The 27,231-nt window shown below is 39.9% G+C and overlaps 1 protein-coding gene across 1 annotated transcript in view; it reads left to right on the forward strand.

Annotated features, from left to right (window-relative positions):
- ADGRG4 (adhesion G protein-coupled receptor G4) overlaps positions 1-27,231 on the forward strand; it is a 131,490-nt gene that overhangs the window by 62,272 nt on the left and 41,987 nt on the right. Inside the window, exons 4-11 of the mRNA XM_064277642.1 lie at positions 148-242; positions 1,548-1,612; positions 3,117-3,163; positions 5,089-5,134; positions 6,599-6,762; positions 8,587-8,719; positions 11,258-11,376; positions 23,171-23,387. Of these exons, the coding sequence (XP_064133712.1) occupies positions 148-242; positions 1,548-1,612; positions 3,117-3,163; positions 5,089-5,134; positions 6,599-6,762; positions 8,587-8,719; positions 11,258-11,376; positions 23,171-23,387 (886 nt within the window). The remainder of the gene's footprint in view (positions 1-147; positions 243-1,547; positions 1,613-3,116; positions 3,164-5,088; positions 5,135-6,598; positions 6,763-8,586; positions 8,720-11,257; positions 11,377-23,170; positions 23,388-27,231) is intronic.

Here is a 27,231-nt window from a genome sequence, read left to right on the forward strand (position 1 = left end):
GCTCTTGGAATTAACCAAAGATTAAGAATGAGACATCACTGTTTGGTTTGCTGTAAAATGGAAATCATTTTTGACCAAATTTACAGACAGTCAAATTTCTTGAACCAAATGAAAGGACAAAATTAATCTTCTTGTTTTAAATTACAGTATCCTTCTACAATATTGAAATGATCTTCTCAGTCTTTGATGGAGAGCCAAGGACCCCTATTACCAGTGTTATAAATGAATTTGCAGAATATTGGGTAAAAAAACCTTTTGAATATTTATGCTACACATAAATATATGTGACTATGTATATATATAGAGAGAAAGAAACTGTAGATTAAAACTATGCTTTATTTTTTCTACCCATAATCCATTTCACAGCTTTTTTTTTTTTGCTGTAAATCTATCTGCTCTGTAAGCAGCATCATGAGGGTATATGCAGTTTCTATTCCATAGTACCAGTGTTGTAAGCCTTAACGGGGTGTTATTATTTTAATCTGTTTAAATCTGTACATTTCCTTCCACTGACGCAAATTCTGAGTCTTTGCCAAATTGTCCTATTTGGGGGAAGTTGGAGAGCAGTGATGACAAAGTCTATGCCATTGTATTTAAATATTTTTGTTTTCTGCATTCTAATTTTTTTCTCTGTCTCCAATGTGATGTTTTATTTATCCTTATTTTTCTGGTAAAAAAAAATAGGAGTAATATATAGACTATGTAAAAAATTCAGACATAGAAATCTGAAACCCAGAAAGTGTATGAATGTCCTTTCTAATACTGCTCCTTACATTAACTATAGGGTCGCTATGAGTCGGAATTGACTCGAGGGCACTGGGTTTTTTTTTAATTCTTCTGAATTTTTTTTCTGTGCATATACCCACATGGATGTGTATGTCCCTTTGAAAAAAAAGTGGACTCATACTAGTTATGCTATTCTGAAGCTTGTGTTTTCTCCACTTAATCATGTATCTTTGAGTGTATTCATGCTGGTAAATACAGGTCTACCTCAAACACTGTAACAGATGCATAGGATTTCACTAGGTGGTTATAATTTCGTTGTTTTTCCTTTAATGCAGGCATCTGCTGGTGGACATTTATGTTGTTTCTATTTTTTCTCTATTTAGAAACAATGCTGAAAATGATGTCATTGGAATAAATTTTGGAGGTACATGAGTATGTTTACAGGATAAATTCCTAGAATTGGAATTGCAAGGTCAAAGGGCATAAGCATTTTACATTTTAATAGCTGTTTGCTAAATTGCCTTCCAGATATGTTTTACTAATTTGTGCCCTCCCCCACTCACAGTGACTGATAGTATCTGTTTCCCCGGTCTCTCCATCAGCATTTATTTTGACGTGTATATGACATGATTATAGTGCTTGAAAATGGGTGGGTAAAATGTAAATCGGAAAACCGAATGGAGCGGATGGAAATGTTGAGCCAACTGAAATAATGAATGCAGCCTAATGATCACATTGTCCCAGGTGACTTTGCTGGGTTAAGATAGAGGAGGGGGAATGCTAACACTGATGGACTTTTTTTTTTTTTTTGTCTTTCACAGTTGAATTTTATATTTCAAGACAGTGAATTTACTCTTGCTAATCTGGCTACCCAAATTAAAAGCAGGTATGTGAGAGTTGTGTACAGTGGGTGGAAGGGCAGTTTGAGGGTGCATCTGGTAACATGTCTGTTCATATCCAAAGAGGATTTCCTTTGTTTATGTCTGAGTCTTAGAGACTGCTGCATTTTTAGTCACATGATCCCTTCTGCATGTGCATCCTTTCTGGAATGAAGATGAAATTTGCATGATTACTGTAGGGTACTGAGCCAATTGGGAGAACAAAATAGAAGAAAACAAATAGAGGAAACAGTGGAATTGGACCAGTTACCGCTAATGGCCCCTTTAGCTCTGAAATTCTAGGATGCTGTGGTTTTTTTGGTTTTAAATCATGTTTTAAAAGGGCGAAAGGCAAGGATGGTCAATGCAGGAGGATTTATAAGGCCTTTTATTTTAGGACAATGCACTTTCAAGAATTACAAATTCCAAAGGGAACTTGAAATGTTTAAAGTGAGGAATGTTGAATAGTCCAAGACTTGCTCGTGCCCAAATTTGGAAAGGTGATTGCAGTGAAATCCACAGGCTCTGAGTAATATCAAGGAGACCAGGGCAAAGGCAGTTGGTCACCTCAGAAATATTTCCTCTGCTCTTACCTTGCACATATACTAGTCATTCTGTTAAAGGAACACCCAGAAGCAGCACTTTGATAAATAGGCATGGCTCTGTATACCATGGTAAGTTGATTTTTAAAATACATGTGGCTACCTTTTTCTACACACTGGGATTTTGGTTTCTCTGACATGGTTAGATATAAAAAGGTTCAAGGAAGGTTCATATAAATTAATACATGTGAATCCATGATAGATTGCTCAAAGAAAATTAGGGATGTTTAGAATATACAACATTCTTTGTAAAAATGTGTCTATTATTTTTCTTTATTACAAAAGTAATAAGTGGCCATTATAAAATCTTAAATCTTTATAGATATTTATAACATGGATAGTGAAAATTTCTAGAAACTTCCCCCTGCCATCAAGAACTCCTGGTAACAGTTTTTTTTTTGTTTGTTTTCTTTTTATATATTCCTCTGGATTTGTTTCCATGCATTTACTGAGAGAATGGGATCCAACTCCACATACTGTTTTATAACCTTCTTTTCTTACTTTAGAATATATCATATGCATTTTTTCATGTCAATACATGTAGATCTAGCTTATTCATTTTAATGGCTGAATAGGATACTTTTGTATGGGTGTCTTTATCCAATTACCTAGTGTTGGACATTCGGGTTATTTCCACCCTTGTGTGTATATTTTTATGCACCTTTCCTGATACTGCTGTGGGATGGGTTCCTGGAAATGGGATTGTTGAGTCAAAGGTTCACCACCACTCTGATCTGCAAGTAACGACCAAGCTCTTTCGAAGTGTTCCCTTGGAGTTCTTTCACTATTCGGATCCCAGCTCAGGGGTTCTACTGTTCTGCCTCAAAGCTGTCTTTCTCCTGATCTCGTGTCCTCATGTATTTGGTACTACATTTACTTTTTCTGTAATTTTGTGCTGCTTTTGATACAGAGACATGTCTGAGGAAGAAGTAACCATGGACCGAGCTTTTGTAAGTAATTTTTTCAAACCAAATCTGCATGTGACCCGTTCTGTACCTGATTATCAGTACCAGTTGCCATCAGGTCAATTCTGACTCATTGCGCCCCCATGTGTGTCAGAGTAGAACTCCGCTCCATAGGGTTTTCAATGGCTGATTTTGTTTGGAAGTAGATTGCTAGGCATTTCTTCCAAGGCACACCTGGGTGGACTTGAACCTCCAACCTTTCAGTTAGTAGCGAGCGCGTTAACTGTTTACATCACTCAGGGACTCCGTCAAAGATAAATAAATCAATAACTCTTCTGCCAAGTGTATATTATTGAGCAAGGCCCATTTTTGGTAATTGAGGACAAAATTACATGACTTTCCTTGGACTGGGCACAAGAACTCATCAAAAAAACCATTCTCTGCTTTTCTGAACTATCCATGTGGCAGGTTTTTGAGGCATATTTTGTGGCCTATGAGACTTGTGGAATGACTTGGGAATTGTAAAAGGCTGATGGGATATCTTGGTAGTAGACATCTTGCAAAAAAGCAGCTCTTCCAAGAGTGATGCGATAAATCCACCCTCTAGTTGTATGGATTTGAAGTCAGAGTTTTGTAAAACTATCTCCCACCACCCTTGCCCCAATTCTCAGTACTTATTTTCCAGTGCTGTGCAAATGGTTAACGTACTTGGCACCTCAGAAGAAAGGCCTGGTGATCTACTTCTGAAAAACAAATCAGCCTTTGAAAACCCTATGGAGCACAGTTCTACGCTGACACACATGGGATCGCCATGAGTTAGAACTGACTTGATGACAACTGGTAATTCCTGTGTCTCAAAGCTTTATAATATCACACTTAGAAAGATTAGTAAGCATACAGCTTTCAAGGTATTTAAATATGAGATACGTATGTAAGCGATACAAAATACAATCAAAGCTCCAGTGAATTCCAAATTATCTGCTGTCATTCAAATGCTTTCTGTAAACAGCTGAGTCAGAAATTTTATTTATCACATTATAGATACCGTAACCCAGCTAAAATTCCTCTTAAGTAATAAGTGTAAGAGCCTGTTGGTGAATAATGTGGTCCCCAGAGTCAGGCTGCTTAGGTTAGAATTCCTGCTCTTCCATTTCCTGGTTGTGAGACCTGGGCAACTTAGTTAATCTCTCTGTGTCTGTTTCCTCATCCATAAAATGGAGCTAACCATAGTACTGTTCCCTCACAGGGCTGTTGAAAGGATGGAATGAGATATTTTACATCAAGTGTTTAGCTTAGGGCTTTGCTGTTGTTAGCTGCGGTGGAGTTGGCCTCCAACTCATGGTGACCCCAAGCACAACAGAATCTGGCCTTTGTGATCTGCAGGGTTTTCGTTGGCTGATTTTCAGAAGCAGATCACCAGGCCTTTCCTCCTAGTCCATCTCAGTCTGGAAACTCTGCTGAAACCTGTCCAGCATTATAGCAACACTGTAGCCTCCACTGGCAGATGGGTGGGGGCTGCACGTGAGGTGCATTGACTGGGAATTGAACCTGCATATCCCTCATGGAAGGCAAGAATTCTACCACTGAACCACCACCACCCTCAGCTCGGGGCTTAGAACATAGTAAATGCTTGATAGTGGTTACCATTGTCATCATCAGACTAGTACCCAGATCCAGAAGGCTTGGATTCCACTCCCAGTACTGTGACTGGTCTGCTATGTGATGCTGGGCAGATCATTTAAAGTAAGACTTGGCTTTCTCAGCTAGAAAATAGGGCAACAATCCCTCCGTCTTACAGGGTTGGTATGAGGACTGAATGCGTTGATGTTTTTGAAGGTGATTTGCAAAAGGCAATGGGTTATATAAATATAAAGTGTAATTATGATTGTCGTCATTAACAATAAACCTTGTACTCAATGGTGACATTGGTTTAAAGGTTTCAGTGACTATGTACTTTGCTTTTGCATCATTTGACACAGAGAGAAGGACAAGGAATGGCTACAATTTCCCGTGTACCATACAGGTAAGAGCCAGGTTTATTCATAGCCAGTACATTTAGTTCTGATTTTCCTTCCATTTAATTCCGTACGTGCAGCCTGTTGGTCAGAGTTGTCAGAAGGAGATCAAAGTAACCGGTGGTTATTTCACAGATACTGTAATTGGGCTCTTGCCTTCATGCAGTACGTTGTTTCAGTTGGTCACAGCACAGCCTAGCAGCCTGCCCGCTGCCTCTTTGTAGTGAAGAGAAAATGGGGTCCAAAGTGGCCATAGTTTGGGGGTGGGGGAATAAAGGGTTTGTTATGGTCAAAAAGGCCCACAAAATATCAAGCAAGGAAATTGAAAGGCAACATGGAAGGCAGCCTTTGTCCCGTTCAGACTCGTGCTCTAGCTCCTCCCTGATCACTGGCTGCTTTGGTCAGCTTGATGGCTTTTAAGAGGGACGTAATAGCCAAAAAGGTTCATGGAAAAGTCACTGGAATTTCTAGGATCCTAGAGGTCTGTTGCAAGCAAGAGAAGAAATTTAAAAAGAGGAATCATCTTCAGACTAGAAAGCCGAAAGCTGAGAAGAGATAGACTGCAAATGGAATGGGTGGGATGAGAAGGGACTTTACCAAATATGGATCAGAGGAGGGGTGAGGTATAGCTTAGATTGGACATTGACAAATGTTTTGAGTAAACACAGGTATGTCTAACTGTCTACAACTGATAGGAAACTTTGGAAATGTGTTCTTCAAAAATATGTATCTATAAATGGAAGTGAATATATAGATAGATAGATAAGTTTGTGAATCTGAAATAAGCTCCTTAAAGGAATGTTAGAGGAAGTTAGAATGTTCAAGGACCTTGCTATGGAGTTGAGGTCATGGACAACCTTTTTCTATCATAAAATATCTTTTAGTGGACAGAATATTCAGAAATGCCTTTGTAGAGTGGAGGTAATAATACCACTTACCTCATAGGGTTCTTGTGAAGATAAAATGAGTCAAAACATGTGGGAAAAAAGCTCCAAAAATGTTAATTACTATCATTATTATTATAGCACGGGCCTTCTGCGGAACACATCTTTATAAACTAATTGAGCATGTGCCTATTTGCCTTTTTGTCATAATGATGGATAAATTAGAGATCGGAAAGATAAAAGGCTTTCTCTGAAGGAGTAAATCCTGAATATTCTCACTTCTCTATTAATGATTACAAACTTCTAGAGAAATTGCATGCCTAGTCAATTTCAACATAATGCAAATCTTGCTGACCGTTCTTTTGAAAATAGATTTTGAGTTGTCTGTTTTGGTTATGAGAAGATGTACCAGAAGATTTCAATATGCTGTCTTCCAGCGTTTCTTAAGATTTTCTACTTAATAGTTGTAACACGTTTGATGTTTCTGGACTACCAGTTAAGTCTGCTGTCGAGAATTTCAGCACCGTAGGCCGAGTCACACTCTGTTGACCTAACTGCGACATCTTTCTTTTTTGCTCTCCTTTTTAGCTGTGTTTGTCAGGTCATCATAAAGGCCAACTCTTCTTTAGCACCCACCGAACTGATTAACAAGATCAAAAGCAAAATACATGGCAACCTCACCTATACAAACTTCACACAAGATCAATTGACATTATTAGTAAAGTCTGAACATGTTGCAGTAAAAAAACTAGGTAATTATTTTTTTTGAGGGGGTTATTTTGGTATGAATTCACTCCCTTTATTATCAAGCCCATAATGCATAGTAAGGGAACCAGAGTTTAGTGGGCAGAGATGCCACCTTCATGCTCTTTTCCACATCCGCAGTGGCCACTTGCTCTGACAACTTTTCTACCTTTAAGAGCGTCTGAAAAGAAACAGTGCTGGAGGGCTTACCAAGACCATTGATCAGCCCTGGATGTTAGCAGTGGACAGTTTATCAACAGAGTGAGAGCCTTGCCTCTCTTGCAGAAATATGCAAAGACCTGCGGAGCTTCTTCATTGCATGTAATAAGTGCCCTATAGGTACTCCCTAATTTGTTGATTGACTCAGCCAGCCTATTCTTCTTGGAAAATGATCTGGGAGCTGTCCCAGATTTCTCTCCTGGGCATTTTCTTTTCAGATTAGCAAGGCTTTGGTGACAAAAGAAAAAGGCTACCAGGCCCCCCTCTACTTCCTTCCCCATTCCTGCCAGCTTTGTTCCTTTCTCCCAATAGACAGTGGTGAAAACATTGAGCTAACCCAGATAGCACACATAGACATTAGAACGCACAGTCCTTGGCAACGAACTAATTAAGTAGTGCAGGGCAGCCAGTAATCATGCAAGGTGAGTGGGGGATGGAAGGCAGGGAAGTGTTGAAGCAACAGGCAGAGCCCACCATGCCAATGACGCTAATGAAGGTATCCTGAGAGTGAGAAGGAACCCTGGTGGCGTAGTGGTTAAGAGCTACGGCTTCTAATCAAAAGGTCAGCAGTTTGAATTCGCCAGGCGCTCCTTGCAAACCCTGTGGGGCAGTTCTACTCCATCCTATAGGGTCGCTATGAATCAGAATCGACTCAACGGCAGTGGGTTTTTGAGACTGAGAGGAAGCCACCTTTTCTCCTCCCCCAGAGAGGAGACTGGGATGGCTGGGCAAGGCTGGCTGGGGCAGTGCTTGAGTCACTCTGTCCACTCCTGAGGGAATGATTTCCGGAATCAGGGTCATGCACCCAGTGGGTGGTCTTATCACATCTCCGTCTCTGTGGCAATGGTGGGCAGCAAAACCTTGCCCTACCTGCCCTTGGGGGAGGGTCGTTAGTTCTGTCCCCCAGCATCAACCTCAGAGTAGGGCTTCTCTGTCTATATTGGTGATGTCAGATACACTGAGTTTACTAAAACAAAACCCACTCCAGAGTCCACTAAGAGAGGAGCCACTCAGAAAGAAGTTGGCCTACACTCTCCTGCCCTTGTATAGCAAATTAATAGTAGGTACTTTTTACTTAGGAGGGAAGATGCCCTGGGTAGTGCAAATGGTTAAGCACTTGGCTGCTAACTGAGAGGCTGGCAGTTCAAATCCACTCAGAGGTGCCTCGGAAGAAAGGCCTGGCCATCTACTTCCAAAAAATCAGCCATTGAAAACCCTATGGAGTGTAGTTCTACTGTGGCACACATGGGGTCACTATGAATTGGCAGTGACTCAGTGGCAACTGGTTTACCTAGGAAGGAGGGCTAGGGGCAGGTGGGAGCTTTTGATTTTCACTCTAGACCCCTTTGTGTGGCTCGATTTTTTTTCCCCCAATGGCTATGTATCATTTTGTAAAAAGCAAAAACTGTTTTGTCCACTGGTGGTTTTAATGAAAAGGATTAAATGTGCTGCTATACTGGTGTGGCTTATTAAAAAAAAAAAGAGAGAGACTATTTAATGCTATTTTCAGTGAAGCCTGGTTTAAATGACCTGGTAGAAAAAAAGTTTCCTCTTTTATTTGCTGATGTTTATGTGCAAAAGGCACTTAAAATGTGCATACATTTTCTCTTTAGAGCCAGGAAGGTGCAAAGCTGATGAAACAGCCTCTAAATTCAAAGGGACATATAAGTGGCTATTAACCAACCCCACCGAGACAGCCCAAACTAGATGCATAAAAAATGAGGATGGAAACGCTACTAGAATCTGGTATGTACCAGCCAACTTCTAATTGCTAGTTCACATACACAAAGATCCACTTAATTGGGGGCATGTTTCAATGTCATTCGTCTGAGTAGGTTCCCTCCCTCCATCTCTGTGCCAGCCTCCTGCCTCTTTCCTTCTTTCCTCCCTCCTTTCTTTCTTCCTCTTTCTTCTCTCCCTCCCCTCCCCTCCCCTCCCCTCCCCTCCCCTCCCCTCCCCTCCCCTCCCCTCCCCTCCCCTCCCCTCCCCTCCCCTCCCCTCCCCTTCACTTTCCTTCCTTCTCTCTCTTTCTTATTCTCTTTCTCTTTCTGGATCTACTTAAAGCTATGCATGCAACATCATAACATGCCAGAAAAATTTTCAAGAAGAAAAAAAATGGCACCCATAACGCCACTACCGGAAACCCGGTGGCGTAGTGGTTAAGTGCAACGGCTGCTAACCAAAGGGTCTGCAGTTTGAATCCGCGAGGCGCTCCTTGGGAACTCTATGGGGCGGTTCTACTCTGTCCTATAGTGTCGCTATAAGTCAGAATCGACTCGACGGCACTGGGTTTGGTTGGTTTTGGTTAATGCCACCACCAGAACACAGCTGTTTTAGATTGGCATATTTTTTCATCCAGCCTTTCTCTGTCTGCCTTTAAGTTTTATGTAGTAGCAATCACTGTCTTTATACCAATAATGTAATTTTCCTTTTCACTCAATGGTTTATCAAACATTTTCCATGTTTTTATATTCCTCTTCTTATCATTTTGAAAAACTGCCTCTGAAGCCATCTCGTTGATGGCCGTAATATTCACTAAATCACTTCTATTATCGACTTCATCATTTTTCTTTTTTTAATCAGCAGCTCCTCTTTCCTTACTCTCTGCTATTAATGGTTTATGCCATTAACTTAAGTGGGCAAGACCAGAGAAACAGCAGGTTTTGACAGAGGCTTAAGAGCTCTCTTTTGGAGGGAGACACCTTGAACTGCATCCTACCTTGTCTTGCCTCCATCTAATCAGCCAGCAAGGCATGCAGCTTCAAAAAACAATTGTTGTGGCAAAATATATGTAACCAAAAAGAATGTGTATATATATATATATATATCCAAACATTTGCATATATATATATATATATATATCCAAACATTTGACATTTCAACCATTTTTACATGTGGCCTTAGTTATGTTATCATCTTGTGCAACCATCCCCACTCTAGGTTTCCAAAATTATCCATCACCCTTAAGAGGAATTCAGTGCCTCCTGGGCAGTGACTTCCCCTTTCCTCTACCTCCTGCCCCTGGTAACCACTTATAAGCTTCCGTCTCTATGCATTTACCTATTTTAGATACTTTATATAAGTGGAATCATACAGTGTTTGTCCTTTTGTGTCCGGGCATACAACATTTACCGTCACAGCCAGATGTGACTTTTCAACCTCCTTGCCACTACCTTGCTTCAAACTCCTATCTCTTGCCTACCATTAATGGCCTGCCCTCTAATGGCCCTCTCCCTCCCAAATATACTGCACAGTGTGGCCAGAGTGATTTTCCTAATGTATGACTGCCATATTGTCACTCTCCTGCTCAGGTTGCACATTGCCTCAAGAATTAAGTCCAAACTCCTAAATAAATACAGCACCCAAGACCCACAGGCTTTCTTTCCTACCATCTCGCTTGGTAGTCTCCCTTCCTTACCATGGGCTCCAGGCAAAAAGCACCAGCTGGCATTCTGGAATGAGGGAGCACTTCCTTGTGTCTCTTCCTCTACTTATGCTGTTTGCTCTACTTAGAGGGCCTTTTTCCAGCTCTGTCCTTTCAAAGCCCAGCTCAGCTCAAAAATTAAAAATAAGTTCTTCATGCTTGGTGGTTTGATAGACTCACCTTTGTTTATACAGCTTGTCATATCACCTTTTGCCTAAATTTAAGACAATTAGATTTAGAGTCTCAAGACACCTATTTATAAGCTCCTCCAGGGCCAAGACCCTGCCCTGTTCGTCTGTGCTACCTACATCATTCCTAGAACACAGTGGGCGCTCAATCAATGTGTTAGCTGAATTGAAAGAAGCTGGGATGAATTGAATGATGTAGTGGGGAGGGTGGATGATGAGAGCTGATGACTATAGAGGGTGCTATACTAAACGCCTTGAGTAAATTAATATGCTAGAGACAACATCCCAATAGGAATGTCCCCTTAAAATAGGGGTAAGAAGAGAAAGTGAGAGTAAGAAGCCATGCCCACAGGGGCAAAATCTTTGCCTTGACTCTTGGCCAGCTGAACATTGCTATTCCTCATTCCAGGCTCTCTTGCCTGCTTTTCCTCCTCTCTGCAATCCACCCCTGCATGGTGGCCCTAGAACCATCTGCTCTCCAAAAGCAGTTTTCTTTACTTTTCAAAGAAATGCTAGCCTGTTTTATCTGAGCCAGGAGACGAAGGTGGGCAAAGAGGAGGCATGCCAAAGATACACATGTCCATTTATTATTTGCTTTAAGACTATCTTTGCATCATCCTCCAAGGAGAAAACCAGATAATACCTTTTGTTCCTCTCTCCTCTCTTTTTCAGTTCAATCAGTATCAACACTGGCAAATCTCAGTGGGAACAACCAAAGTATAAACAATGCAAATTGCTTCAAGAACTTCCCAATAAGATTGTGGATCTTGCTAATATTACCATAAATGATGGTAAGACTATTTTGTACACATTAGAGGAATAATGGAACCTGGGTTAGTTTGTCTACTTGACCTGAGACCAGAGAGAGTACAGGCAACCTCGTTTTGGAAAATCTACCTTACAACACTATCAGAAACTAGATGGTTAATGTTGATGGAGTCAGTGGTGGGGCACGGGAAGTTAAGCATAGCAGTGATTTTTTTGTTTTTGTTTTGTTTTAGAATTTTTTTCGTTTTACAACTTTTGGCCGATTACTATTTTTTTTTGTTTTAATAAAAAAATTTAATAGGTAAGACCATGTTTAAAAAACAAAACAATATATGCAGTGAGACATCTTCCTCCCAGAGCTGACCCCAGCCATTCAGTTACCCTCCACAGAAATATTTTATCCATCTGCAAGGAAAAAATATATCTATTCTCCCTCTCTTCTCGTACATGAAGTGTAGCATGGTCTACAGGCTGTTTTGCATCTTGCGTTTTTCTCAGAACAGTACAGCCCAGAGATTATTATGTCAGCGCATAAAGAACTTCTTTATTCCTCTTTTCACTGCAGCATATTATACTGTATGGACGTGCCACTATTTAGTTAATTTAACCTGTTTTCCTGTGGATGGGCATTTAGGTTGTCAACTCTTTACTTTAAAAATACTGCTGTGATGGCTATCATACCTATGTCATTTTATGCCTGTGGGATATATCGGAAGCATAAATTCTTAAAAGTGGAGTTGCTGGGTCAGTCAAACTCCAGATGGTGTCAAAATTATCTCTGTAATGGTTGTGCCAGTTTATACTACCACTAACAAGGCACGAAAGTGCCTGTTTCAGAATACCTTCCTCAAGACAGCGTGTTATCAGACTTTGAGATCTTTGGTAATTTAGTAAGCAAAAATCTCAATGTAGTTTTTTAAAAATTGTTATGGTGATGTACCGTAAAATTCACCCATTTCAAGTGGTTTTTAGTCTATTTACTAGGTTGTGCAACCATCATCACTATCTAATTCCAGAACATTTTCACCATGCCAAAAAGAAGCCTGAACACATTACCTCACTTCCTATTTTCCCCTCCCTGCCAGCCCCTGGCAACTACTGTCTCTATGAATTTTGCCTATTCTGGGTACTTCATATGTTTTTGAGGTTCGTCCATGTTGTGGCATGTATCAGTACTTCATTTCTTTCTTTTTTTTTTAGACAGTCTGTCATATTTAATCCTTAAAATTTGTTTAGTATGTTTCTAGAGATGGCCAACTCAAAACGGTGTGCCCATAAATGAAAACATTAGTCTCTCAAAGTTTCCATTTTAATAGATACTGTTATAAATGCACATTTTTTAAAATTGTACTTTAGGTGAAGGTTTACAGAACAAACTAGTTTCTCATTAAATAGTACTCATATTGTTTTATGACACTGGTTAACAAACCCACGACACATCAACCCTCTCCCTTCTGGACCTTGGGTTCCCTATTACAGGCTTTCCCGTCCTCTCCTGACTTCTAGTCCTTGCCCCTGGGCTGTTGTGCCCCTTTAGTCTCGTTTTGTTTTATGGACCTGTCTAATCTTTGGCTGAAGGGTGAGCCTTGGGAGTGACTTCATTACTGAGCTGCGAGGGTGTCCAGGGCCATACTCCCGGGTTTCTCTAGTCTCTGTCAGACTAGTAAGTCTGATCTTTCTTTTTGAGTTAGCATTTTGTTCTACATTTTTCTCCATCATTTATTTTTTTTAAGTATTTTATTGTGTTTTAGGTGAAAGTTTACACAGCAAATTAGATTCCCATTTAATAATTTTTGTACAAATTGTTCTGTGACATTGGTTACAAGTTTTACAATGTGTCCGCATTCTCATTATTTCCATTTTGTTTGTTCTGTTTCCATTGATCCAGCTTCCCTTCCGCTCCTTGCCTTCTCATCTTGCCTTTTGGGTAAATATTGACCATTTAGTCTCATATAGTTGATTGTTTAAGTGAGCACATTACTCACGGGTGTTACAAGCCAATCTATTATTTGGCTGAAAGGTGACCTGCAGAAATAGCTTCAATTCCAAGTTCAAAGGATATTTTAGGGCAATAGTCTCAGAGATTTGTCTAGCCTCTCTTGGTCAGTAGGTCTTGCCTTTTTTAGGAATTTGAATTGTCCTACATTTTTCTCCTATTTAGGATCTTCTGTTATGTCCCTGCTCAGAATGGTAGGTAGTGGTAGCCAGAGAACACCTAGCTCTAGTCTTAGGTTAGAAGAGGCTGTGATTCGTGTGGGCTCTTAATTCTGTGGACTAGTTTCCTCTTTGAGTTTTTGGTTTCCTTCGTTCTCTTTTGCTCCAGACAAGTAGAGACCAATAGTTGTATCTCAGATGGCTGTTCACAAGCTTTTAAAACCCCAGATGGTACTCACCAAACTAGGCTGTAGAACATTATCTTTATGAACTATATTATGCCAACTGACTAAGTCGTCCACACAAGACTATGGTCCTAAATCTTTTAGCCCAGCAAACCCATCTCGAGAGTTGTTTGGATATGTCTACGAAGTCTCTATAAGTGTGCCCCCTATGTGTTTTATTATATATATGGATATTTATGCAGCACACACAAATGTGTACATACATATGGCTATAGCTACACCTATACGTACACGTGCATTTACTCTCAGATGCCTTCATACACATCTACCTATGAAACCATATACATATATTTTGGTTGTTATTACTATTGTTGAAAAATTGTGGATGTTATAGCATTTGCCAAAATTGTCCCTTTTTTTTTTCTTACCGTCTTCATTTATTCGAGTTGTGTAAACTTCACTCGTATTTGGTATAGCCTTTCCATCACCAAAAATTACAAGTATCTACTATCTAGAAAGGGATTCCCTCTCCCTCCACCTACCATCCCTGGTAACCATCAAGAACATTGCTTTCTGTGCATATTTATCTATTGTTGACATTTTATAATAGTGGGATCATACGATATTTGTTCTTTTCTGATTGATATTTCACTTGGCATAATGTCCCCCAGATTCATCCATATTGCAAGATATTTCACTAACTTCTCATTATTCTTTATAGTTTCGCAGTATTCAGTTGTATGTATGTACCACAACTTATTTATTCATTCATCTGTTGATGGGCACTTATGTTGTTTCCATCTTTTTGCTTTTGTGAATAATGCTGCAATGAACATAGGTGTGTATAGCACTTCATTTCTTTTTATCGATGAGTAATATTCCATTGTATGGATATGCTTTTGATTGCCATTCATTAATGGTTTAACATCTGGGTTGTTTCCAAATTTTGGCTATTATTAATAATGCAGCTATGAACATTTGTGTGCGTTTTTTTATGTGGATATATGTTTTGAATGCTCTTGAGTATATATCTAGGAGGGGAATTGCTGGGTTGTATGTTAACTCTCTGCTTAACTTTTTGAGGAATTGCTGGGTTGTATGTTAACTCTCTGCTTAACTTTTTGAGGAACTGAAAAAGTGTTTTAGATAGTGGTTGCATCATTTGACATTCTCACCAGCAATGCATGAGGGTTCCAATTTCTTCACATCCTTGTGAACACTTGTTATTGTCCATCTTTTCTTATTATAGTTATGCTAGTGGTTGTGAAGTGGTATCCCATTGTTGTTTTGGTTTGCAATTCCTTAATGGCTAACGATGTTGAGCATCTTTTCATATGATTATTTGCCATGTGTATACCTTTGGAGAAATGCCTATTCAAGTCCTTTGCTCACTTTTAAATTGGGTTATTTGTCTTTTTGTTGGTGAACTGTAAAAGGTCTTTACGTATTCTGGATACGAGTTCCTTATCAGATATATGATTTGCAAACATTTTCTCTCAGTTTGTGGATTGTCATTTCACTTTCGTGGTGGTGTCCTTTGAAGCACAAGCATTTTTAATTTTGATGAAGGCTAATTTATTTATTGATTTTTTTACTAATTTGATCTCTTGCTATATGTCTACTCTGATTTTCTATTTCTTCTTGAGTCAGTATCAGTAGTTTGTATCTTTCTAGGATTTTGTCCGTTTCATCCAGGTTACTTAATTTTTTTGGTGTACCATTGTTCATAGTGTTTCCTTATAATCCTTTTTATTTCTGTAAGGTTGTTAGTAATGTTCCCTCCTCATTCCTGATTTTAGTAATTTGAGTCTTCTCTCTGTTATTCCCGGTCATTTATAGTTAAAGTTTTTGAATTTTGTTGATCTTTTCGAAGAACCAACTTTAGGTTTTGTTGGTTTCTCTTCTGTTTTTCTATACTCTATTTCATTAATTTCTCCTCTAATCTTTATTATTTCCTTCCTTCTTCTTGCTGTCAGTTTAGTTTGCTCTTATTTTCCCAGTTTCTTAAAGTGGAAGGTTAGATTATTGATTTGGACTCTTTCTTCCTTGTTTTTAAATATAGATGATTACAGCTATAAATTTCCCTCTAAGCACTGCTTTAGCTGCATGCCAAATGTTTTGGTATGTTGTGTGTTTTCTTTTTTTTCATTCATGTAAGTATTTTCTAAGTTTCCTTGTGATTTCTTCTTTAACTCATTAGTTATTTAGGAATGTTATTTTATTTTCACATGTTTGTGAATTTCCAAATTTCCTTCTGTTATTGATTTCTAGTCTAATTTCATTGTTGTTGGACAACATACTTTGCATGATTTCAGTCCCCTTTAAATTTATTGAGATTTGTTTTATGGCCTATATAATACGGTTTCTCTTGGAGAATATTCCATGTGTACTTGGGAAGAATGTGTATTCTACTGTCTTGGTTGGAGTGTTCTATAGATGTCTGTTAGGTCTGGTTGGTTTATTGTCTTCTCTATCCTTGTTGATTTTGTTCCTGGTTGTTCTGTCCATTACTGAGAGTGGGGTATTGTCATCTCCAACTATCATAGTCAAATTATTTCCCTTCAATCTGTCAGTTTTCCCTTTATGTATTTTGGGATACTTGTTGTTAGGTGTGTATATATATATCAAAAAACCAAACCCGTTGCTGTCAATTCCGACTCATAGCAACCCTATAGGACAGGGTAGAACTGCCCCATAAGGCTTCCAAGGAGGGCCTGGTGGATTTGAACTGTGACCTTTTGGTTAGCAATCATAGTACTTAACCACTACACCAGATATAATTACTATATCTTCATGGCGGGTTGACCCTTTTATCATTATAAAACGCTGCTCTTTTTCCCTAGGGAAAATTATTGTCTTGAAGTCTATTTTGCCTGGTATTAGTATAGCCACTTCAGCTCTCTTGTGTTTGCTGTTTTCTTGGGATTATTTTTCTATCCTTTTAATTTTAAGCTATTTTGTAACTTTAAATATCAAGTGTGTCTGCTGTAGATAGCATATAGTTGGATCTTGTTTATTTATTTATTCATTTTTACCCAGTTTGACAGTCTCTACCTTTTGATTGGCTTGTTTTTCGTCCAATTCGAGAAGATTTCAGTCATTATTCCTTTGAATGTTTTTTCTGTTCCTTTCTCTCTCCTCTCCTTCTGGTAATTTTCATTACACATTACTGATGCACTTAATGGTGTCCCACATTTCTCTGGATGGCAGCAGTGGTGCTTCAGAGGCAGAATTCTCACCTTCTATGTGGAAGACCCAGGTTAGATTCTCAGCCAATGCACCTCAAGCACAGCCACCACTTGTCAATCAGTGGAGGCTTATGTGTTGTTATGATGCTGAATAAGTTTCAGTGGAGCTTCCAGACTAGGGCAGACTAGGAAGAAAGGCCTGGCAACCTTCTTCCAAAAATCAGCCAGTGAAAACCCTATGGGTCACAATATTCTAATCTGCAATGAATCAAGGTGATGGCACAGGACCAGGTGTCATTTTGTTCCACTGTGCATGGAGTTGCCATGAGTTGGGGGCCAATGTGATGGCAGCCAACACAACAACATTTCTCTGAGGCTCTGTTCATTTTTCCTTATTCTTTTTTCTCTCTGTTTTTCAGATTACATAGTCTCTATTGATCCATCTTCAAGTTTGGCAATCCTTTCCCCTGCCATCTCAAATCTCCTGTTAAGCCCCTCTGGTGAATTTTTCGTTTTGGTTATTGTACTTTTCAACTTCAGAATGTCCAGTGGTTATTTTTTTTTTAATAATTTCTATGTAATATGTTCTGTATTTGATGGGACATTACCATCATACCTTCTTTCGTTCTTTAAGTATGATTTTGTTTAGTTCTTTGAACATAATCATAATAATAGCTGTGTTGAAATCTTTTTAGGCCAAGTAATACATCTGGGTCCCCTCAAAAGCAATTTCTATTGCCTGCTTTTTTTTCTTTTTTTAATGCTTGTGGGTCATACTCTTTGGTTTCTTGGCATGTCTCATAATTTTTTGTGGATATTTTAGATAACATAGCAACTCTGGATTGTGAACCCCTACCTGGGGTTTATTATTGTCATTGTTTGCTTATTTGTTTAGTAACGTGACTGGACTAGTCCAGTAAAGCCTATTCCTCCTCCTACAATGTATATCCTCTGATGTCATTCCTTAGAAGATGTAGCCTTGGGTATGCACACATTTTCCCTTACCACCAAGGATGACTGTGGTTTTAAGTGGGCTCTTTTTGACAGCCTCTTTATCTGATCTTCCTGTTAAGCTCTCACTGGTCTGCCTGGATTGGTGTCACACCCAGCTGTTAGCTTCCTAATCCGTAACTGATTGTTCTGTTGTTTTTGACAAAACCATAAATTGCTCCACAGTCTGGTCAATACCAGTTCATCCCCTTGGCAGGAGTAGGACATTACCAAACTTTGAGGCTTTCTCTTTCCCTCATCTGGGCAGAACCTCTGTCATATGGAGCAGGAGCTGGGGGTGGGGTGGGGAACATGCTCTTCACCAGATGCTATTGTCAAGATCCTCCCTATCTAGCAGGAGCTGTTTGTGTGTTTGGGGAGGGATGACTGGTACTGCCACCCAGCTGTTGCCACTGGCCAGTATGGGCGCCCCCCCACAGCTAAAATGTATAAGAATAGGATCTATCAGTGTTCATTAGCTGCCAAATACACCAAGAGTAGCTCTTCCACCTCAGGGAGCGGAGGGAGATGGGAACTACTACTTGGATGCCGAGCCCACTGGAACAGTACTTACACAAGACAAAGCTGTGGGGCATGAATGCAGTGCTTAACTTGAATGTCATGGTCTCCCACTGTACTTACCAAGTTTCTATAGATTTTGTTTAATAAGTATTTCTTGATCCATTGCAAGTCCTTTTATCAGTTTCTGGATATTTTGAACACTTGTCTTTCCTAGTTTTGACAAACATAATAGATGATATCTCTCTGGTACAGAAGTTTCCCTAAGCTCCTCCTCATACCACTATTATGAAAGCCTTGGCCTCTCCATATCACTGATTTTTAACAGGTATTCCATAGAGTTCCTGTAAGTATGCATAATGGTTTTCTTCATAGAATTTCATTTTATACACACCATGTGAGGCATGGTTCTACTGCATAATGAATTGTTGGAAATTGAGGCACGGGCATTCCAGGGCCTTGCAGAAAGGCCAGGGAATTGGTCTTGAGGCAATGACTTTCTCAGACTTGTCTTTCTCGCAGAAGATGTAAATTTGTGATTCCTGACAAGGAAGATCTAGAAGAGTTAGAAAAGCAAGCACAACTCTGATGGTTCCTAGATCCAAGATCAAGAGGCAGGGCCATGGGGAATGTTGCAACTTGAAGTGAGTGGGTGGCAAAATAGGTCTGTGCTTCACACTGACCTCCTTCCTTCTGAGTGACACATTTTCTTTAGACAAGCTAATAGAATTTTCTCTTGTGGAAGAAAAAGTTAACAAACAGCCACAACAACAACAACAACAAAAAAACATTGTATTTGGTTGAGATTTTTAGAAAACTGTCAGAAATCATTTAGTAAAGAAAATTATTCTATGGAGGAAGAGAACATTTGGATGGTGATCATAATATGTATTACTGAAAAGTAAACTATCAAGTTTATTAGCTCGGGAGGAATCTTTCTCTTCTTTTAAGTCAGGAGCTTAATGAACAATGAATACAATGTAAAGGGAAGAAAACTGTATTCACTTTGAAACTATTTGATTTTCTTCAGCTCTCAATCTCGCTGATGACCATTAGATATCTTGGTTGGGGAAATATTCTTCAGTTCCACACTTAATATCCCAGAGTTAGAAAATACACTCGTATTTCAAACTACTGTGGGTTCTTTGGTGTGCTCAATTTTTGTTGCCTCCATGATATCGAAGATGCATCAGGCTCTAATGAAGTTAACTGGCTTTTTTTCATAAAACTGTTTCCCATTGGTGTCCATTCCACCATCAGGAAAGGATAGTGAGTGACTGAGAGAGAACGATCTAATTCCCAGGATTTTTTTTTTTTTTTTTTTTTAGGGAGAAGGACTGCAAAGTACAGGTTCTCCAACCACCAACGGTGGGGAGAAAAGGGACAAAGGCAAAGACACTGTAGTAGAAAGTGATACTGAAGAACTCAAGCTTCAGAGTCAAATAGGCCTGGGTTAGAATCTGGATTAGGACCTTTCTGTGTCTTTTAATTTCTTTATCTGTAAAAAGGGAATAATATTAGTACTCATCACATAGAGTTATTGTGAGGATTAAATGAGAAGATAGATGTACAATGCCTCACTGTGACATCTTGTCTCCAAAATGGCCACCATTGATTCCTTCCTTCCTTGCATGTACATGAATTATGGCTGGCTTGTGCCTCTTTGGAGCCCTGGTGGCACAGTGGTTAAGAGCTATGGCTGCTAACCAAAATGTCATCAGTTCAAAGCCATCAGCCACTCCTTAGAAACTCTATGGGGCAGTTCTACTCTATCCAATAAGGTCACCATGAGTTGGAATCGACTCAATGGCAATGGGTTTGGTTTGTTTTTTGTGACTCCTTAGAGCAAAAGAATTTGACAGAAGTGACATGGTGCCAATTATAGGACTAACTTTTAAGGAAACTGGAAGTTCCAACTTTTTTTCTCTTGGGATGCTTCCTCTCAGAACACAGAAACCATGCTGTAATAAGCCCAAACAGTGGTGTGTTGGAAAATGTTTAACAATCAATTCTACAAAAAATAAGAAAAAGTACTGCTTCATAGCATTTGTCATTTTTCATTATGTAAATTACCGTAACGTGGCTGAATAGAAGCTACGTGCCATCACTGAGCACGAAGTTGATAAGAGATGCACTACACAGATAAAATGGACATAAATAATGACAAGAGTGAAGATTAGTAAAACATAGTGAAACAATTAGGAAGTGATGAATTTTGAGTATCACCATTGTTTTGAATATAGTTTATTTAATTGTAAGGTTATATAAGTTAATTTTTAATAATGGCTATGTTTAACAACCATATCACACAATTCTTGGAAATTTAACAATTTTTTCTCACAAGCTGGTACAAGCGGGTTCCAGATTCAGCACACCACTGAGCTCAAGCCACAAGGGAGGCCCTGCATAGTGACTGTAGTCAACAGCCCCAACTAGTTCCCAGCCCGTAGTCAGTATCAACTACCAGCCATGCACGGGAGCCATCTTGGATGCCTAGCCCGGTCTAGCCTTCAGATGACTCCAACTTCAGTTGTTATCTGACTGCAGCAGCATTAGAGACCACAATGAGAGCTTCCCAGCTGAGCCTGGTCAACCCACAGAACCATGACAGACAATAATAAATTGTCATTTTAAGCCGGTAGATTTCAGGGTGTTTTGTTATGTAGCAATAGATAACTAGAACACTGGCTTAGAGAAATTACTCAATAAATAACAAATATCATTATTATTTTTGTTGTTGCAATTACTGGCAGATTAATTGTAGCAGTATTTCAAGCAGCAGTGATTTATTTTTCTACAATTAATTAAGGAGGATTCCTTTTATTGCTTTTGCTTGGAGACCTAGAATTTTTACACAGTGAGTGTAATTTGTCCCGACCTTTTTTTTTTTTTTTACTTAAAAACTCTACAATTCCACATGAAAAGGCTATAATTACTTTCCACAATACAGTCAGTCTCCCATTGGCCTGTTGTTTACTTTCATTCTGCCACCGCAGGGATTGGAGGAAGTGAAGTCGCACCACGGAAGCCCGAAGAATTATGACCGAAGATAGGCAACTGTGGCTATCCCATTTACAGTGAAGTCAGAACAATTTATTAAGAGCAGTGGAAAGATCCGAGAAGGAGCTCACTATTGGTTTCTTCCATCCCTAGTCTTACTGTTTTCTCACTTGCTTTAACTGACCGTAAGATAGATGCAACAGGGGCAAAAAATTACTGTAGAAGTAATTACAGTTTTGCTCAATCCCACCCCATCACCCATGTCCTCAGGGAGAACTGTCTTTGCCAGTTTAGGTCAAAGAGTTATTTGCAGGGAGAAAGGAAATAGAGAAAATACCTGTGTAGGCTGTGTTGGTGGTAAAGTTTTGGGGGGCCTGAAGTAGAAGGAGAAACCCTGGTGGTGAAGTGGTTAAGACCTATGGCTGCTAATCAAAAGGTCGGTGGTTTGAATCCACCAGGCACTCCTTGGAAACCCTGTGGGGCAATTCTACTCTGTTCTGTAGGGTCATTATGAGTCAGAATCGACTTGATGGCAATGGGATTTGGTTTTTTGGTTTTAGGAGTAGAAGAGAGAGATTTGGGGAGATGCTGCTAACTGTGAAAGGTTTTGAAAAAACAGGCAGACAGGGCGAGTGAAGCAAGAGTGACAGTCACAGACAAAATTGAGAATTTTATGTCAGATGCTGAATTGTTTTGTTTTCCAAAAACAGTTGGTTATTTGTAATATAACACGGGTTAAATGCATCATGAATGTAATCTCTCTCCAGAATTTTTCTCAACGGACTGTATTTTTCAATTATTTTCCATGATATCGTGGACTTGGCTGGGAGTGCTTTAAACTAGGAGGGCACCACAAGGGAGCTCAGCTTTATATAGATTATATCGAACCCAAATCTGGTTTGTGTTGTAGTTGTTTAGCAAAGTGCTTGACTTTAAAAGTAGATGAGGATTCAAACAAGCCAACTATAAAAAAAGCATTTATGAGACGATAAAGGAATGATACAGTTATGACTGGATATTTGATGATTTTGAGTATTGTTGTTAAGTTTTAAAGATATGAATCTGGTATTGTGGTTATGACAAACCAAAGTTCATATGTTTTATTTATGGATGAAATGATACAATGTCTGGGGCTTGCTTTAAAATAATCTGGGGGTGGGAGGAAGGTGGGTTGGAGAGTAGGTAAGATTAGCAGTGTACGGATACTTGTTTAAGTGATACATAGGGATTCATTATACCATTCTTTCTACTTTTGTGTATGTTTGAAAATTTCCACAATAAAAAGTGAAGAGGAAAAGTGAGCGAGTTAATATCTATTGTTCTTACTCTCTAAAAAACCTAAATTACTTTTCATTGTGGGAGGGGGGTCCATATTTGCTTTTTTATGTGGATTGCTGGTTCTCCATAGAAAATCCCTACTCTTGATTATGAAAAGATAGACTAGGTGCTTGCTGATATTGAGTACGGGTGGGATCTATTTAACTCGATCCAATACTCAAAAGTCTTAATTAGAATCTAATTGCAAGATAACTCTTCAGTGATAAAAGGGTTTCCCTGCTGCATTTTAAAAAAGGATTTAATGAATAAAAAATATGATTTCTGTGTTACTTTCTGGAACTACATCTACTGTAGAAATTGGGGTTTAGCACTTCTCTTCTGTAAACTTTGTTAACTTGATATGTGTTTCCATTGCACTGCCTTTACCACTGAAACAGAAGGAAGCAGACCAGCATGGCCTAAAACTAAGTAATACAGGTTTTACGTCTCAATTTTTCCCACAGAGAATGCAGATGATGTTGCGGGGCACATTTTAAATTTGATACACGAATCCCCCCATCTGGATAAGGAAGAAACAAAGATAGTTGTTTCTAAAGTATCCGATATCTCACAGTGTGATGGCATAAGTGTGAACCTAACCCAGATTATATTACAAATAATCGATGCTGTTTTGGGAAAGCAAAACGATTCAGCATCTGACGTGCATGAAGTGAGCAATGAGTAAGTACTGAAGCTTTGGTAAAATACATTATTTCATAAAATGTAAAACATGTATGATTTATCCCTTAGCATGTAGTCATCACCTGTTTTAAAGGACAGATAGTTATGAATTGACAGTTCAGTTAGTACAATGCAATGGGTTCATTTTACTTATATCCCAACTGTGAGAGAATGCGTTCAAATTCTAATTGATCCTTAATGATAGTGACTTTCCAAGTAAAAAAAAAAAAAAACCCAGTTGCTGTAGAGTTGACACTCATGGAGACCCCATATGTGTGGAACTGAGCTCCAAAGGGTTTTCACTGGCTGACTTTTTGGAAGTAGATCATCAGACCTATTTTCTGAGCTGCCTCTGGGTGGACTCAAACCACCAATCTTTCGGTTAGCAGCTAAGCGTGTTAACTGCTTACACCATCCAGGAATTTCCATCCAAATAAATAGTTACTGACATTGCTGTCAAGTCGATTCTGACTCATAGTGACCCCATAGGACAGAGTAGAACTGCCTCACAGGGTTTCCAAGGCTGTAATCTTTACAGAAACAGGCTACCGCATTGTTCTCCCACAGAGCAGCTGGTGGGTTCAAACCTTTGACCTTTTGGTTAGCAGCCCTGCTTTAACCACTTTGCACCAGGGCTCCTTGCTATTATTAGAGGTGGACCAGTTCAAGACGCCTCCTCAACCCACCTAGCTAGCCAATCTGCAATTAAAGAGATTGTCTAAACTTTATCTCCCAACCTTTCTGTGGTCTATTTTTCAGTTTAGGTCCTTTTGGGGGCACTGAGAATGCTATTTAAACACTCTCCTAACCACTGTTTTGACCATAAAATCCAAAAACCAAACCCATTGCCCTCCAGTCAATTCTGACTCATAGCAAACCTATAGGACAGAGTAGAACTGCCCCATAGGTTTTTTTTTTTTCTTTCTGGGGCTGAGGGGGCGGGGTCGCCACTCTGATGGACTAGGAGAATGAGGCCTCCCAAAGCTGAGGGAGCAGAGTTGCCATTCCAGTGGGCAGAGCTGAAGTGCAGGGCTGAGGGGCCTCCACCCAGAATCCAGAGAGTGTGACCATCACCCAGACCCTGAAGGGCAGGACCATTTCCTAAATGGTCTCAGAGAACAGATGATAATTATTTTTTTATTGTACTTTAGGATGAAGCTTTACAAAGCAAACTAGTTTCTCATTAACCAATTAATATACACATTGTTTTGTGACATTGGTTGCCAACCGCACAACATGTCAACACTCTCCCCTTCTTGACCTTGGGTTCCCTATTACCGACTTTCCTGTCCCCTCCTGCTTTCTCATCCTTGCCCCTGGGCTGGTGTGCCTATTTAGTCTCATTTTGTTTTATGGGCCTGTCTAATTTGTGACTGAAAGGTGAACCACAGGACTGACTTCAGGACTAAGTCAAAAGGGTGTCGGGGGCCATACTCTCAGGCTTTCTCCAGTCCCTGTCAGACCAGAAGTCTGGTCTTTTTTTGTGAGTTAAAATTTTGTTCTATATTTTTCTCCAGCTCTGTCCGGGACCCTCTATTGTGATCCCTGTCAGAGCAGTCAGTGGTGGTAGCTGGGCACCATCTAGTTGTACTGGACTCAGTCTGGTGAAGGCCTCGGTAGTTGTGGTCCATTAGTCCTTTGGACTAATCTTCCCCTTGTGTCTTTGGTTTCCTTCATGCTCCTTTGCTCCAGATGAAGGCTATAAATCTTTAGGAAAGCAGACCACCACATCTTTCTCCCATGGAGCAGCTGATGAGTTCGAATCGCTTACATTTCAGTTAGAGCTGACTGCTGTGGAGTCGATTCAGACTCATAGTGACCCTATAGAATAGAACTGCCCCACAGGGTTTCCAAGGCTGTAATCTTTACAGGGGAGCCTTAGTGGTGCAATGGTTAAGAGCTCAGCCGGCAACCGAAAGGTCAGCAGTTCAAATCCACCAGCCAGTCCTTGGAAACCCTATGGAGCAGTTCTACTCTGTCTATAGAGTCACTATGAGTAAGAATTGACAGCAGTGGGTTTTTACAGGTAGCCCTGGTGGTGCCATGGTTAAGAGCTCAGGCTGCTAACCAAAAGGTCAGCAGTTTGAATCCACCAGCTGCTACTTGGTGAACCTATGGGGATGTTCTGCTCTGTCCAATTCGGTCGCTATGAGTCTGAATTGACTCAAAGGTAATGGGTTTCATTTTAAGCTTTACAGAAAAGAGACTGCCACATCTTTCTCCCGTGCAGTGGCTGGTGGGTTTGCACCTCCAATGTTTCAGTTAGCAGCTGAGTGGTTTAACCACTGTACCACCAGGTCTCCTTAATAAATAGTTACCCCAAACTAAACCTCCAATCTATTCCCCCAGACCTGGTACTCCCCCAGTGTTCCCCCATTTCTATAGCATGCATCTACCCAGTGCTCAAGCAAACAATTTGAGCCTAATACTGGTTTCTTCCCTTTACCTCACAGCCAATCAGTAATTAAGTCTTTTTTCTCTAACTTAATCTCAGTGGCATCAATTTTTTTTTAATTTTTATTGTGCTTTAAGTGAAAATTTACAAATCAAGTCAGTCTCTCACACAAAAACGTATTTACACCTTGCTACATACTCCCAATTGCTCTCTCCCTAATGAGACAGCCTGCTCCCTCCCTCCACTCTCTCTTTTTGTGTCCATTTCGCCAGCTTCTAACCCCCTCTACCCTCTCATCTCCCCTCCAGGCAGGAGATGCCAACATAGTCTCAAGTGTCCACCTGATCCAAGAAGCTCACTCCTCACCAGCATCCCTCTCCAACCCATTGTCCAGTCCAATCCCTGTCTGAAGAGTTGGCTTTGGGAATGTTCCTGTCCTGGGCCAACAGAAGGTCTGGGGGCCATGATCACCGGGGTCCTTCTAGTCTCAGTCAGACCATTAAGTCTGGTGTTTTTATGAGAATTTGGGGTCTGCATCCCACTGCTCTCCTGCTCCCTCAGGGATTCTCTCTTGTGTTCCCTGTCAGGGCAGTCACCGGTTGTAGCCGGGCACCATCTAGTTCTTCTGGTCTCAGGCTGATGTAGTCTCTGGTTTATGTGGCCCTTTCTGTCTCTTGGGTTCATAATTACCTTGTGTCTTTGGTGTTCTTCGTTCTTCCTTGCTCCCAGTGGGTTGAGACCAATTGATGCATCTTAGATGGCTGCTTGCTAGCATTTAAGACCCCAGACGCCTCTCTCCAAGGTGGGATGCAGAATGTTTTCTTAATAGATTTTCTTATGCCAATTGACTTAGATGTCCCCTGAAACCATGGTCCCCAAACCCCCACCCCTGCTACACTGGCCCTCAAAGCATTCAGTTTATTCATGAAACTTCTCTGCTTTTGGTTTAGTCCAGTTGTGCTGACCTTGCCTGTATTGTGTGTTATGTTTCCCATCACCTAAAGTAGTTCTTATCTACTTTCTAATTAGTGAATACTCCTCTCCCACCCCCCTCCCTCCCCCCTCTGGTAACCATCAAAGAATATTTTCTTCTCTATTTAAACTATTTCTCGAGTTCTTATAATAGTGGTCTTACACAATATTTGTCCTTTTGCAACTGACTAATTTCACTCAGCATAATGTCTTCCAGATTCCTCCATGTTGTGAAATGTTTCAGAGATTCGTCACTGTTCTTTATCGATGCATAGTATTCCATTGTGGGAATATAATATAATTTATTTATCCATTCATTCATTGATGGGCACCTTGTTTGCTTCCATCTTTTTGCTATTGTAAACAGTGCTGCAATAAACATGGGTGTGCATATACCTGTTGGTGTAAAGGCTCTTATTTCTCTAGGATATATTCCAAGGAGTGCGATTGCTGGATCGTATGGTAGTTCTATTTCTA

This window comes from Loxodonta africana, chromosome X (genome assembly GCF_030014295.1).
Source record: "Loxodonta africana isolate mLoxAfr1 chromosome X, mLoxAfr1.hap2, whole genome shotgun sequence".
NCBI lineage: Eukaryota > Metazoa > Chordata > Mammalia > Proboscidea > Elephantidae > Loxodonta > Loxodonta africana.